At 64.4% G+C, this 14,696-nt stretch overlaps 2 protein-coding genes across 2 annotated transcripts; both read right to left on the minus strand.

The window, feature by feature from the left end:
- Window positions 1-59: 59 nt before the first annotated feature.
- Window positions 60-9,975, minus strand: CHLRE_10g430950v5 (uncharacterized protein). Its single transcript, XM_043066644.1, has 23 exons — window positions 9,866-9,975; window positions 9,551-9,798; window positions 8,911-9,177; window positions 8,581-8,695; window positions 8,214-8,375; window positions 7,828-8,053; window positions 7,633-7,676; window positions 7,319-7,456; window positions 6,897-7,046; window positions 6,688-6,723; window positions 6,507-6,545; window positions 6,273-6,315; window positions 5,992-6,137; window positions 5,644-5,745; window positions 5,290-5,466; window positions 4,906-4,971; window positions 4,580-4,725; window positions 4,112-4,238; window positions 3,814-3,926; window positions 3,670-3,703; window positions 3,401-3,527; window positions 2,392-3,185; window positions 60-2,257 (listed from the first exon to the last, which is right to left on the minus strand). The coding sequence occupies exons 1-23, from the start codon at window positions 9,920-9,922 to the stop codon at window positions 449-451; spliced, it is 5,166 nt and encodes a 1,721-aa protein (XP_042920041.1). The 5' UTR covers window positions 9,923-9,975; the 3' UTR covers window positions 60-448.
- Window positions 9,976-10,029: 54 nt separating this feature from the next.
- Window positions 10,030-14,665, minus strand: CHLRE_10g431000v5 (uncharacterized protein). Its single transcript, XM_043066645.1, has 7 exons — window positions 14,110-14,665; window positions 13,715-14,000; window positions 13,279-13,435; window positions 12,833-13,069; window positions 12,368-12,448; window positions 12,014-12,056; window positions 10,030-11,872 (listed from the first exon to the last, which is right to left on the minus strand). The coding sequence occupies exons 2-7, from the start codon at window positions 13,966-13,968 to the stop codon at window positions 11,199-11,201; spliced, it is 1,446 nt and encodes a 481-aa protein (XP_042920042.1). The 5' UTR covers window positions 13,969-14,000; window positions 14,110-14,665; the 3' UTR covers window positions 10,030-11,198.
- Between the last annotated feature and the right edge of the window lie 31 nt (window positions 14,666-14,696).

A 14,696-nucleotide genomic window follows, 5' to 3' on the forward strand; every position in this document is an offset into this window, starting at 1 on the left:
CGAATTCCTGGGTACTGTCCTGGTGTCCCAGTCCGGGCGCAGGGTCGAGCGGGAGAGTATCGCACGTATCGCAGTAGCACCCAGTGTCCCAGTCACAGATAACCCAACGAGCCGCCCTGTGCCGCCCAAGCGAGTTGCGACACACCCCCGTCAGTATGCATTGCTCCTGCATCCCCAACACCCAAGTCACCGCACACTGCCACGTGCCTGTCCTAACTGCGGGAAGCCCCCCGCACATCCTGCTGCCTCCTGCCTGCTCTAATCAGAGCCACCTGCTATCGTAATTGCCACGTCGCATCATCGCCCGCTACCCGTGCCGCCATATTCCCCACTTCTTATTGCAGCGCCCATCCGCTCACAGTCGCTCGCCTAAAATATGCACGATCAGGCAAACCATCATCACCAGGACACGATGCGCTCCGCAAGCCATTTGTTCCGCCCCGACAGCTCAGATAAAATCGTCATCCATGTAAAGCCCCGGCGGCCGCGAGCGCTTGGGCTGAGGCGCATCCAGGGAGCTCCGCCCGCCGCCGCCACCGGCGCCGCCTCCCCCGGGACCTTCCTCCCATCCCCGCGCGGCCTTGCCCGCGGCCGCCGCGGCCACAACCGCAGCCGGCACTCCTGCTGCTGGCACCTTCACGCCCGCTGCCGTGGCGCCACCGTTAATCATGGGCACGGCACCGGCAGGGTGCGGCGCACTCGGGGCGCCTGTCGGCGGCACCCCCAGCGCCGGCTTACCGCTTCCAGGCACAGCTCCAGCTGCCAGGGTACCTGGTGGCGGCGCCTGCTGCCGGTTCAGCTGCTGCGGCGCCAGTGGCGCCACTGCGCGCTGCACCGGCGGTGCCCCCGCCGGCACCGCGGCTGCGGCTTGTGGTTGCTGCACAGCGGCCCCCAGCCCCGGCGCCGGCGCCGGCTTGGCTGCTGCAACAGCTGCCCCTGATGATGTGGATGTGGATGTTGAGGAGGTCGAGCTGGGCCTGGGTTTGGCCAGCTTGCTCCCGCCATGGCCGGGCGGCGGCGCCAGACCCGTTGCTGTGGTGGTAGCGGCGGCGCCCGGCGGCCGGGGTTTGGCGGCGGCTGTAGCACCCAGTGCACTGTGCGCTGCTACAGCCCCTCCTGCTGCTGCCGTCGGTACTGCAGCCTGCGGAGGTGCCGCAAGTCCTGCAGGTGCGGCCACTACGGGCTTGACGCTGCCTGCAGCTGCCGTCGCCCCTGCTGCGTAGCCATTGCTCAGCACTAGATGCGGCGCCGCCGCCGGTGGCCGCGGTCCTGCCGCCGCCACGGCTCCCGGTGCCGCGGTGGCAGCGGGCCCTGCCAGTCCCTGCAGCCGTACTGGCATTGCCGCTGATGGCGCCGCGGTCGCTGCTGCTGGTGATGCTGCTGCTGCTGCGGCTGCAGTGCGGGGCGGCGCTGCCACTGCCGCTGAGCCCTGCAGAGGCGCGACTGCGGCGCGGTCTGCTGCGGCCAGCAAGCCGCTTGCTGGTAGCGGCTGCGGCGGCTTGGCGTGTGGCCTGGATGCGTGGGCGCCAGGGTTCCCAGCCGCTGACGCTGCCAACGCAAGTGATGAAGCTGGCGCCGCAGCTACTGACGCCGGGACCGCAGCTGCTGATGCCGGCGCCGACGTGGGCTTGCTGGCGGTAACCGCGGGGAGCGACTGCTTCGCCGCGGGAGCCACCGGGGGCGGCTTGCCTGCGCCCGCACCCGCGCCCGCCGGAGCCGAAGATGTCGTCACACCTCCGGGTGTAGCAGCAGCAGCAGCCGCGTTGGTGGCTGCTGCAGCCATTGGCGCTGCTGGTGCTGCTACTGCCGCTGGCAGCGGCTTGGGCACTGGTGCTGCCGTGGGCGCCCCATTCGCCGGCTTCGTGACCGCCACCGCAGGCGGCTGCGTGCCAGCCGCTGCAGGCGGCAGTGGCCGCGCCGCTGCGGCTGCGGCAGCCGCCGGCGCCGCCGGCGCGCCCGCTGGCGCCATCGGCGGCGGCGCTGCGCCGCGGCTGGGCCGGTTGCTGCGGCCCGCCAGGGCCGCCGGACCCAACCCGCCCGGTCCTCCTCTCCCCGCTCCACTGGCTGCTGCGCCCTTGCCTTCCGCCAGACGCGCCTCTTCCTCGTCGCCGCCCTCGATGTGCTTGCCGGCCACGCACACGGAGAAGATAAAGGACACGTCGGGCGCCGCCACTCGCCGCATGACGGCGTCGGGCAAGGTGTCGGGTGTGGGGTGGTGCGCCCAATTGGCCAAGTCCTCCTCAGCCGGCTCTCCCGTCTGGTGATGGTGGGGTGCGCGGGCGTGAGGGAGGCATGGGAAATGGGTTCGTGTTTTTGTGGTACGGTAACGTAGATAAGACGAAGAGTCGTTAAGAGGACATGCATACCGTTATCTAGAGACACGCCCCACACCTGCAGCTTGTGTACGGGCGGCCCTGGCGGCCGCCGCACAACAACCGGCGGCGGCGGCGGCGCAGCCCCCTTGCCGCCGCGCTCTTTTCCACCGCCGCCCTTCTTGCCGCCGCCGCCGCGGCCCTTCTGCTTCCCAGCCGCCGCCTTGCCGCCGCCGCGCCCGCCGCCACTGCCGCCGCTGCCGCGCCGCTTGCCCTTGCGGCCACCGCGCCCTCGGTCGCCGCCCCAGCTGTCATCTGAATCATCGCTGCACCAGTCGTCGTCAGAGTCGAGGTATTCGCCGTCCTCATCCTCGCCGTCGCTCATGCCCGTGTCACGGCCGCCGCAACCGCGGCCGCCACCCTTGCTGGCCGCCGCCGCGGCTGGCGCCCGCGCCTCTCCCCCATCCTCCTCCGCCGCCGTGATGTCCATGTGGTCATCGCCGCCGCCGCCCCAGCAGTCATCCAGACCCAGGTCAGGCCCGCCGTCGTCGGCATCGCCGCCGCCGCCGTCAGCACCGACGCCGTCGCCCTCATCATGGCACAGATCAATCGCCTCCACTCCCCCCGCGCCCCCGCAAACCGCGGCAATGAGGCCCGCCGCCGCCGCGGCGGCCGCCTCTCCGGCGGCACCTCCCGCGGCAGCTGCAGCAGCTGCGTCCAGCACCGCTGCGGCGGTGACGTCCAGCGCGGCTGCCTCGGGCGCGGCGACGGTCGTGCCGCACATGCATTCGTAGGTGTCTGAGGGGCTGTCGGCGTTGAGGGAGAAGAGCTCCCGCAGGTCCTCACTGGTCATCACGTTGGCGGCCGCCTTGCCTGCAGGTTGGGTTGAGGGTCAGGACACAGCAGGACGTGGGGTACGTGCGGTGCCCTTGCGGGTTGCGAAAGCGTCGTCAGCGCCATGTACGCCTCGCTTCAGCTCCATTCCTGGCCGCCGCTCGCCACACTGTCTATCCACACATTCACACAGATACGCGCGCACACACACGCGCGCGCGCTGCCGCGCCGCATCCGCGCTGCCAGCCACTCACCGGTCTTGCCCACCAGCTGCTTGAGCCCCTCCTTGCTCATCTGCCGTTGGAACACCTTCTCCTCTATGGAGCCGGTGGACAGGAAGCGGTACACGAACACGCGCTTGCGCTGCCCGTCGCGCCACACCTGAACGTGGGGTGCGGGCGCGGATAGGGCTAGATTTACAGTAGTGAAGGGTGAAGAACTGAGGTTCCCTTGCTCCTTGCTCGCTGCCCCATTAAAGCGTGCGGATTTGCAATCGTTTCCATACCCGCGTCAGCCCGCTCACCCGCGCCGCCGCCTGCGCGTCGTTCGCGGGGTTCCTGCGGCGTTCGCAGTGATGGGTACGGTACGTGAGCGTTGAATCAACAGGAAGTAACACACAGCGCGCCAAGCACACCCTCCCTCCCTCCCTTCCCCCGCCCGCCCGCACCAGTCCGGGTCGAACAGCACCAGCCTGTTGGCGCCGATGAGGTTGAGGCCGCAGCCGCCCGCCTTGGAGGACAGCAGGAAGGCAAACTGCTTCTCCACCGGGTCGTTGAACACCTGCCGCAGCATGTGTATGTGTGTGTACGTGTGTGTGTGTGTGTGCACGTGTGTGTGTGTGTGTGTGTGTGTGTGTGTGTTGGCGGGTCAGTGCGAGCGGCGGCTGCGAAGCCCGGCTGCACGTGAAGGCTGTCGAGGGCAGGAACCCCGCCCTGCGCCCCTGCAGCATCCCGGCACCCGCGCACCTTGACCAGCTTCTGGCGCTTGTTGATGGTGGTGGTGCCGTCCAGCCGCACGAAGGGGTAGCCGCGCTCGCGGCACAGCGCCACAAACAGGTCCAGTGTGGAGGTGTAGTTGGACACCAGCACGATCCTGTGGCAGGAGGTGGGGGCGGAGAGGGCAGGTTGAGTGCTGCTGGTAGCCCTTGCCGGGTGGGTGCACCATAGTGTGCATGTGTGTGCATGTGTGCATGTGTGTGTGTGTGTGTGTGTGTTGCGTGTTTGTGTCCGTGCACGCATTTGCGCCTGTATAGTGGAAACACGTGGCTCTCCCAGATCTCTTGTACGAGTGACACCGTGGCGCGTCATTGCTGTTTGCAAGCACCTGCAAAATCATCTTTATCATACTGTAGTACACCTGCCTGCGCACACAGTGTCACACGCGCACGAGCACACACGCAAACACGCACGCACACGAATACCAGCCAGCCGCACCTGTCCGTGGTCTCGGTGTACAGCACGTGCAGCATGCGCGCCAGCACCGCCATCTTGCCGCCCACCGCCTCCCAGCCCGCAGCCATGCCGCCGCGCCCCACTCGCCCGTTGTCGAACAGGCCGGGCGGGAATAGGACCCCCACACCCTGCATGCTCGTCAACCGGCAGCAGCAGGGCGAGGTGCCACACAAGTCAGCCCTGCGCCCCCGCGTCCAAGCAGCACTGCACCACCGCCCGCCACACCACATACACATCAAGTCACGATGCGCCTTGCTTGTGGCGCCTCCGGCCCCTCCCATGGCCTCAACCCCTTCCGCCGGCCCCACCTCGAAGCCCTCGATCTTGCCCTCGCCGTCCTCGCCGGCCGCCGCAGCCGCCGCCTTGCTGTGCACCTGCGCCGCAGGCCGCCGAGCACCACAACAGAGCGAAGCCGAAATACAAATCCTTGAAGGAGTGAACACGTGTGCATGACCGCATGTCCAGCTGCATGCGCGTGTGCGCACCAGCTATGCATGGCCCAACCCAGCACTCAGCCAGCTGCTCCATCTCGCTCACACGTGACTGCGTTGCCGCCGCCATGCCATACACCTTGGGCACCCACACACAGTCACACCCACACACACACACACACACACACACACACACACACACACACACACACACACACACACACACACACACACACACACACACAAGCACGCCCTGCCCACCGCGTCGTATATGAGTTTGGGGTGGTTGCACAGCTTCTTGAGTGAGGTGATGGCGGACAGCACGCCGCTGGTGGTCTTGCCGGCGTTGAGCACCCGCCGCGCCGCCTTGGACTGCAGGAAGTGGATGTACAGCGCGCGCTGCAGCTCCGTCAGCCGGCAGCACACCACCTCGATCACCTGCGCACACACAAAGCAGGCAGGCAGGCAGGCAGGCAGGCAGGCAGGCAGGCAGGCAGGCAGGCAGGCAGGCAGGCAGGCAGGGGTGGTTTGAGGTTGAGTGCGGCGCGAGGAAGGGAAGGGTGCATGCCAAGGGTGCCAAGGGGGTTGTGAGGACGTGTTGCCTCACGCGCTCACCTTGGGCGGCAAGTGTTGGCTGAGCAGCTTGTTGGTGCGGCGCAGGATGAAGCGGTTGGTCAGGCCGCTCAGCTCCGCCGAGCGCTCCTCACCCAGAGCCACCTGGACACAACCATGAGGGACAGCACGGAGGCGTGTGAGTTGCACGCGTGCTGCATCTGTAGCTTTTACTGCCGTACCGCCAACCCACGCTGCAACGCATGCATCGCATACCGGCATACGTCATAAAGCACGGCAGCGGGCCACGGCTTTCCACACCAACATCTCTCTCCGCATTCGCGTCCCCCCTCCTCCGCTGCCTCCCCCGCCTCCCAGGCCCCACCGCACTGCCCCGCACCCGCACCGCACCTGCTCGGGGGTGGCGTCCGGCTCGCGGCCTGCCAGGATGGGCGCCTCGTACCTCCTCCTGAACTCCGCCGCGCTGCCCAGCACGCCCGGGTTGCAGAAGTCCACCATGGCGAAGAACTCGTCAAGGTGATTCTGCATGGGCGTGCCTGTGGGGGGTGGCGCACTCAGGTGTTTGAGCGGAAAGGGGGCGCGTAGTCATCAGCCCACGGTCGGGGACTGGTGGGCGGCTGGGTTGGGGACAGGTGTACCGCCCTCCTCCCCCATGGCTGCCGCTGCCGCACCTGACAGCAGCACGCGGCGCTTGCACGGCATGTTGTCCAGGGCCTGTGGGTGGGTTGTGAGGGTGTGCGAGAGGCACGGCAGCTAAGCGCATGTGCGGCACACAGCATCGGTCACACCGGAACCCAACTGCCCCACGCCTTTTGGCACACGCGCAGTGAATACACCATTACACTTTTACCAACCCCCAAACCACATCACGCATAACTGCATAAGGGCTGCCGTATCCCACGTACTCGGTTGGTCAGGGTGGCGTCATTCTTCAGCCGGTGAGCCTGCGTGCCGGTCAGCAAGGAGTGTCGGGATCGCGAGTCCAGGGAGGCACATGCGTCCTGGAGCTCCGGTGTGCGCCTGTAGCTGCATTCTATCTTTGTGCATTTGCGTCACGCCACATCAGTCGCAGCTACGCTTGATTACCTCGTCGCACATGAGCAGGTCGCAGGCATGCGGCACCTGCAGCAGCATTTGGGAGCGCGGCACACCGCGTAGAAGGGCAGCGACATCACTTTCACGGTACTTCCACAACTTGATGGAAGGCGAGGACACCAGTTTGACCTGCCCCCGACCCACTCCACGTGGCGCAAGGCCCCGGGGGATTCCCTTCCCTTGAGCTCTGTAACACGCACCTGAAACTTGTCAGCGTGCATGCGGAAGGTCTCGTAGCTGATGATGAGCACCCGGTGCAGCCCCGTGTTGCTTGAGTCCAGGAACAGGGCGATGGAGGAGCACACGTCCTCGCGGCTGCTCTCGCACATGGCCAGCGTCGTCAGGCGGCCCTGGGGCAGAGGTGCGGAGGAGGGTGGAGGGGTGGGGCGCATGCATGGGCGGGCGGGGTAAGCGCTGGGTGAACTGTGCGCCAACAGGTGCCACCCACCGCGTCCGTTGAGAAGTCCTGACACAGCCATCACTGGTGCAACGCCGATCTGCCAGATTCAAGCGGCTTCCAAGCCATCCCCGCCCACCGCTTCACTTCCCCATCCCCCTTTCCCATCCGCCACGCCCTGCCCCCATGCCCATCCCCACCCATCCACCCTCCCGCCCGGCCTACCTTGAGCCACTTGCTACACTCGTTGTCCCAGTTAGACACCAGGCTGGTGGGGCACACGATGATGGCGCGGCGGGCCAGCGGCACCCCGCCCAGCAGCGGGTGGCCGCCGCCCAGCAGCGTCCACAACAGCGTAATACCCTGGAAGCGAGCAGGAGGCGGGGTTGATGGGGGAGGGGGAGGGAGAGCGGTTGTTTGAGACCGGGCGCATGCCTGTGACGCATTCCCCTGACGCCGCGGGGCGTGTTGAGGTGATGTATACATGTTGGAAGCCAGGGATGCTGTGATGGTCACGCTATCACAACGTCGCCGCGCACCTGCAGGGTCTTGCCCAGTCCCATGTCGTCAGCTAGGATGCAGCCTGCGGGCGCACACGCAAGAAGTACCGTACTGGATAGGGAAGCCAGGGGATGCCTGGGCAAACGCCTGATGAACGCCTGCAGGAATGCCTGTCAGGCCACGCCTGCCTGTACCCCACACCGCACGACACCCGACCCGCACCCGACCCGCACCGTGTTTGCCCTCCAGGCGCTGGCCCGTGACGCAGTCGAACATGAACTGCACGCCCTCACGCTGGTGCGGCCGCAGGAAGCGCGTCAGCATGTTATCCACAACCACACAGCCGCCACCAACACCGGCGGCCTTGCTGCCGGCGGCGTTGTCCTCGGTTGCAACGGCCGCCTCGGGTGGCGGGCGCCACAGCACCAGCGGCTCAATGCCCTCCGGCAGCTCCGGCTCCTGGAAGGGACGCGGCGCACACACAGCAGCGCAACTTGAGTTGTATGCGACTCAAGTTGTTTTGGAGGAGCGACTAAAGCAGGTAGTGCGCTGGAGCTGTGCCTCGCACAACACTAGCGTCGTGAGTCATGACCCAAGTTGGAGGGCCTCAGAAGCGCACCGGCGGCGGCGCGGGCGGCTCATCCGTCGCTGGCGCCAGCAGCAGGGGCGGCGGCGGCGGCGTAGGCGGCTGGCGCGGGGCGGCGGCCACGGGGAGCGGCAGCGGCGTGCTGCTGCCCCAGGGGACAAAGGTGCGGCGGGCGACCAGCTTGCGGCGGAGGGCCTACATCGGCACGTGTCGGTTGGGTTTGCATTAGGTGGGAGAGGGAAGAGCGAGCGGCAGGAGGGTCGCCGTAGCAACAGCGCACAGACCGCCTACAACGCTCCCTGACCCAGCAGGCAACAGCAAGAAACTCCCGCCAACGCCCAGCCGCCAATGCCACACCGCCACCCACACACATCTCGATCCAGGCCGCGCAGCCACTCACGTCGCTGACGGGCGCCGCGCCCTGCATGGGGCTGATGAAGGGCTGGCGCAGAACTGCGTCGCTCTCGGCCAGGCGCAGGAAGCGCGACATGACCGGCTGTCTCGTGGTCTCCAGGCTGCGCAGGGGGCGAAGGCGAAGGAGCGGGAAGGCACGGACGGATGGGGCTTGCGACAGCGAAATACAGACTCGGCCGGGCAAAGGATGAGAGGAGGTAAGAGGAAGGGCAGGGAAGTGCACTAGCTCGAGTCAGGATGCTGTCGGGTCCAACAGCAGCACCCCTCACGCCCCACCTTCGGGTTTGCCCTCACACCTTCAGCACCGCCACCCCACCTGTTGTCCATCAGCGCCCTGACGTTCGCCTCACGCCGCCGCTGCAGCTCCGCCTCCTTTGCCGCCGCGTCTCCGATGCCGCTGCCTCCCGCACCGCCGCCGCCTCCTCCCCCGCCATCCTCATCCTCATCATCCAACTCCGCGTCCCGGATGCGGCTGACAGCGGGGCGAGGCGCGTACGTGACGGCAGGTGTGGCAGATGCACTGGCGCTACTGCCGCCGCCGCATGTGCTGCTCCCTCCAGCGCTGCTGCCAATACTGGTGCGCCTGGGGATGCTGGCGTTTGAGGGTGTAGCCGCTGTGGCGGACGCGGGTTTCGCGTGGGCTACCGTGCCTGAGCCGACACCCGCGCGAGGCGTTGCTCTTGCCAGGGGTGTTGCAGCCCCCAACCGCCCAGCTCCAGGCCTGTGGAGTTTGGATATGTTCGGCGTAGCGAGTAAACATCGCGTTGTTTCAGAGCAACGGGTTAAAGGCGTTGATGAGTGGGTGCAGGCCTGCACGCACACGGGCAGGCTGGAAGGTGGTGATGGTGGTGGGCAGCAGGGCACACCACGTCAAGGCCGCGCGGGGGGCAGCAAGCGGCCGCAAGCTATTGCGACGCGCGAGCACGGGAGCTCATAGGGGCGAGCTAGTCTCGGACCTGGGAAGAGGGGGCTTGACGGCCCCCGCTGCCACGGGCTTGGCCGCTGCTGGGGGCGCCGCTTTGGCCACTGCCGCCTTCACGACGCCTGGCCGTGGTTTGGCGTCTGCGCGCAAGTTCACTGATTTGCGCTTGTTGGGCAGCTGCTCCGGGTCATCCTCATCTTCCAGATCGCTGTCATCATCGCTATCATCGTCCTCCCCTTCGTCGTCGCTGAGGCCCGAAGCGTCCGAGTCATCGGCCGAGTCCTGCATCTCCAGCGAGCAGCCACTGAGGCCCAATGTTCATGCGGTGTATTCTGTACATGAAACTTGCCTGAGATGCATCCTCCTCCTCTTCCTGGTCGCTCTCCTCGTCCTTGCGCTTCCCCATCTGTCCCCAAGCGCTATTTGTATGAAGGGCGAACTGACATTAGACTGATGATGATAATTTGTTAAGCTGAACAAAACGGAGTTCAGTCCAGGTAATAATGTGAATGCAAGGATTTTGGATTCAACCTCATTCGACACTTTGCTCACCCCCACTCCCTTGCTCACACGCGCCCAGCTAAAAGATCCGTATACACTGTCACTGTCAAACTACCGTCCGTGCCATATCCCTCGCTCTTCCAAGTTGAGGTTCCACACGAAGTCCACACGTCACCTCTCCGACCGGCCGCAGCGGCCACGCCGCCACGGGCCACCTCCGTTGCTGCCGCCTCGCTCGCTGCCACCTCTCGCGCTGCCGCCTCCACCTTCTCCGCTGCTGCCGGGTTGATACTCGAGCATGAAACCACGACGGGGCCAAGTTGGGAGTCTTGCAACCAGCCCCTAAGTGCGCAGGTGTTGAACTGCATGGCGCGCATCAAATCGCAAGTTATAGCAGACTTCTCGTCTAGGTTACAATCGTATGTGTGTCTTGGTGCCAAACCGAGGGGGTGGGACCGAGTCTCGCCAGGCCACCCTTGGATTGAGTGAAGAGCAGATGGAAGTATGAAGCTGAACAGACCACGAAGTGTCATAATGGAAGAGGAGGTGGAGTGATGGCACCTAGTAACATACATGTTCGGTATGGCGGGAGGAGCGTCCTATGGGAGCAAGCCTACTAAAGCTAGAGTAGGCCGACGGCATTGCAGGCGGCACGCCCCTGGGGTCCAGATCAGGGTGTTCGTTCTCCACGTCACTGGCTCGTCAACTGCGTCAGCAGGTCCCTCTTGTAACCAATGCAATCTGCATGCGTAGGTATTCAAGTAGCTAAACTCACGCAGGTGTGGCCGCGAAGAGATTGCATGACACAGAGATGGGTATTACGGTACTACCATACGCTTGCCCCCATCAAACTAACCACCCGGACCGCAAATCAGTTACTCCACGCGTGCTGTCGTCATTGTAAGCTCATAAACCTCGAGGGAGCGAGGCGGGCAATCAACATGCATGCTTCCTTCAACCATACCGTTGTGTCGCCAGCGCCGCATAAGAGGCAAGGATGAGCGATTGACACGGTACCCTGTAGTCGCCTTTGTATGTACCATCTGGCCCACAAACAGCCGCTGCGCGCCGCAGCGATCCACATGACTACCCGGCATGCACGCGGCACTAGCAGTGCGCACCATCAGTATGCCGACGCACCGGCCAGCCTACGCAGCACAATTCACGCCCATTCCTGATCCTCAACGCCCGAAAAAGCTATTGCCACCGCTACCACTACCAGTGCACCGCTTGCGCCGGCCCGTGCTCCCATTCGACCTCTTGTACTGCACCCAGCGGCATTTCTTGTTGGTCATGCCGCTCGGGCCGCCCTGCTCACCACCCTGCTGATCACTGCTAGAAGCCGGCGCATCACCAGGAGCCGTCGTGCCCGTCTGGCCGCCCTCCCTGCCGCCCGGGGTACCGCCCCCGCTGTTGGGGCCACAGGCGGTGTCCGCCTGCTGCAGTCGCCGCACGCTCCTGCTGCGCCGCCGGCGATCGCAAGGCGGCGGCGCCTTGGGTGTCTGCCTGGGGTTCGCCATACCGCCGTCTATGGCGCTGCTTCCGGGTTTGTACGACTCCTGCCACACGTTGCTGTCAGGGTCTGACATTTCAATGGGCTGTTTGGGATCAGAGCTAAATAGCACAAGGTTGTTCTGACGATCAGCCAGGCCGGTGCCGGTGCTGAGATCCGACGCGACCTGGGCTTCTACAACCGTCCACGGGATTGCTGAGTCTCCATCTGCCTGACTAGCCAAGCCTGCCTTTGCAAAGGACTTAAAGCTTCTGCCATCGGCGTTGACGGGGGGCAGAACGGCAACCGGTCGGTTGTATGCGCTGCCTACGGTCTTGCCGGATCCAAAGCTGAGCTCTAGACCTGCCGGGGTTCCCAGGGGCGGGGTGGGGGCGCAGGCGCCGAGTAAGGAATAGGTTGGCAATGGCTAGGGGCCACACCTAGCCACACGCTGCACCCAACCAGCATCTGCCCGCTCCACACACGCCCCAAAGTGTTACGTACCTGCCATCACGACCTTGGCTGGGACCTGGTACCCCACCGGCACCTGTGAAAGGCGGCGTGAGCGAGCGTGGTGCATGCATGCGTGGTCCGTTATACTTCCACAAAAAGCGCACTGATGTTATCCAGTGGATAAGGGGCAATCAGCAGTAGACACCAACGTCGTGTTGGTAGGGAACGCGCGAATGCATGCCGTGTGAATGCATCAGCGTGTGGCCGTATGCTTCCAATGAGCATTTGCATGCGGTAGAGACTGCCTCGGCGGCAACATCTAAGCCATGCTTCCCGTCACTCCGGCCCACCCACATACACACATCTGCATCAGCCACAGATAGAGCCGCCAGGGCGCGCACGCACCTGCACTCTGGCAAATGACTTGGTTCCGTATTGATAGTCAATGGCCCGGAAGCTCAGCTGCTTGCCCGTGCTGTCCATGACCTGCATGCACAGCAGGTAGGCAGGTAGGGGTGATTGGCGCGGGTGCACAGGAGCAGAGGTGCAGAGCGGCTCACTGCAGGCTGCTGGCTTGGTGTAAAGGCGCAGGCGCAGGCAAAGGCACAGGCAGGGCACTTCTCGCGTCAGTCGCTATCATCCGCCACGCACCGCCTTGCCAGCAGGCAAGCAGTGCGCGCAGCCGCCGATTGCCCCCCCCCCCGCCCACTTGAACATGCCCCAGGTTAGGACATTATAAGACATCATCACCAGCACCAGCCAACCAAGCACCCCGCACACATCTCACTTTCCATTGCTGCCAGCGGCGTCTCAGGTCAGATGCACGCCCAGCCAGCAAATACGGCCTTGACGAGCCAACCATTCACTCACCGGCTTGCCCTTAAGGTCGGATATCTTAATCTGCGAGGATTGATACTCAATACGCGGGGTGTTCCCATTGTAACCCTTGAGCTTCACGCCGCCACCAATGTCGCCCTGTGCTCCCTGCGCCGCCTCCTCGTGTGTGATGCTGCCGGGCCACTTTGCAGCCAGCTGGGGCTGCAACTCTGCGAAGGCGTTCCTGATGTCGGGGCCACCATTGCCGTAAGGGCTGGCAAGCGCCTTCCACTGCGCAGACAAGCAAGGTAGGGCGGGCAGCAGGGTGGGGGCGCGAGAGGCGTGAAGACCGCAGGAACGTACGGCATGGGTCAGCACCTACCTGGCTACAGATGCACGCGTTACCGCATCCGTCCTATCAGTTGACAGTCGGCCGCGGTACCGTATTGTGCTGCACTAATTGCACTCCGTGATCAAGCATGTGACATACTATGACTCACCCCCCAGTTTGCGGGCAGGTTGTTCAGCACCGCCGTTTTGCTACTGCTGGCCTTCCCTTGGGCCGCAGGTGTTAATTTGCTGCTGCTGCTGCTGCTGCTGCTGCCGCTGCTGCTGCCTTTCTTGTTGTTGTTGTTGATTGCTCGTTTGGCATTAAACCTGATGGGGCATGGGCGCGGATAAGAGTGGGTGTGCACGTGACACGAACAACGAAATACAGGAGCCGTTAGTGTTGCTGTGGGATCTGTGGGGACGCACGCGGGCCTGGTCAATTTGCGTGTGCAGATGGGGTGCACGGTGGAGCTCAACAGTTGAGTTGGCAGCAGCAGCTGCTGGTGCATGCTGCGATTGCTTCTGCTTCTACTGCTTCGTTCTTTTTGCTGATGCTGCTGACCGCCCACACTTGCACGTGAGCACCCGCCCAACCCACTCACTCACTCCTGTCCTGCGGACTGCACTCCACCGGCGGAATCCACCGTCGCAACTGCAGCCTTCCCCTTGCCATTGCTCTTGAGCTTGACGTGTAGTGTCTGCCCCGTCGTAGGTAGAGGGGCAGCCTTGCCCTTGTTCTTCCCGCCGAGCAGCCTGCGAAGGCCCCAGCCCAAGCCAGGTCCTGCCCTGCTCCAGACCCACAACCCAACCTCCGGCGTTTCCACACTGACGCCCACATTATGCGCCCCGGGTTGTGGCATCGCAGCCTCCGACACTGACACGTTGTCGACATCTGCAGCAGCCCGTGGCGCGGGTGATCGAACAGCATACGGTAAACGAATTGCAACCTGCAAATAACCCGCCGCGCTGGCAGTGCCAGCGTGCCCACACAACACACGCACCTGCTTGCTGCAGCCGCCCGGCAGCGTCCGCGAAGGCGACACCGCGTGGGCCCAGAGCGAGCCATCCGAGGAGCAGGGCGCAGACGCACAGCACTGTGCCGCGCCCGACAAGAGTCATGCTGTATCAGCTTGCAGTAGCGTTAATACACGTTACACCGTGTTGAAAATTTTACTGGTTTAATTAACGACTTCTCGCACTTACGAACTTTGGCGAAGGGCTCCTGGGCTCCAAAGCGCCGGGTTAGTTTCCTGTCTGACTGAATCGAGGTCTGGTCCCCGTTCATCTTAGGTTTCGTAAAGCACATGGCCAGACCGAGGCAGCGCTATATAGTAAAACCTGTGCGATGAATTCAACGCAACTTATTAACGCTGCTTGCGCCAGCAGCATGCGGTCATTCCGACGGCCCGAGCTCGCCAGATTGCTCCCCCTCGCAGTGGTTTTTCTGTCGCGATGCTCCTTGGCATACATCGATTGCAGCGGCTGGTATGGCAAGTGGGCTAATAGCCCCAAAAGCCCGCCCGAACAGCTCCACGACCAATACTGGATCACCGTGGGGCCGACACCGTCTGACGTGCTAGTGAATATC

The sequence above is a fragment of the Chlamydomonas reinhardtii genome, chromosome 10 (assembly GCF_000002595.2).
Source record: "Chlamydomonas reinhardtii strain CC-503 cw92 mt+ chromosome 10, whole genome shotgun sequence".
NCBI classification, from domain to species: Eukaryota; Viridiplantae; Chlorophyta; class Chlorophyceae; order Chlamydomonadales; family Chlamydomonadaceae; genus Chlamydomonas; species Chlamydomonas reinhardtii.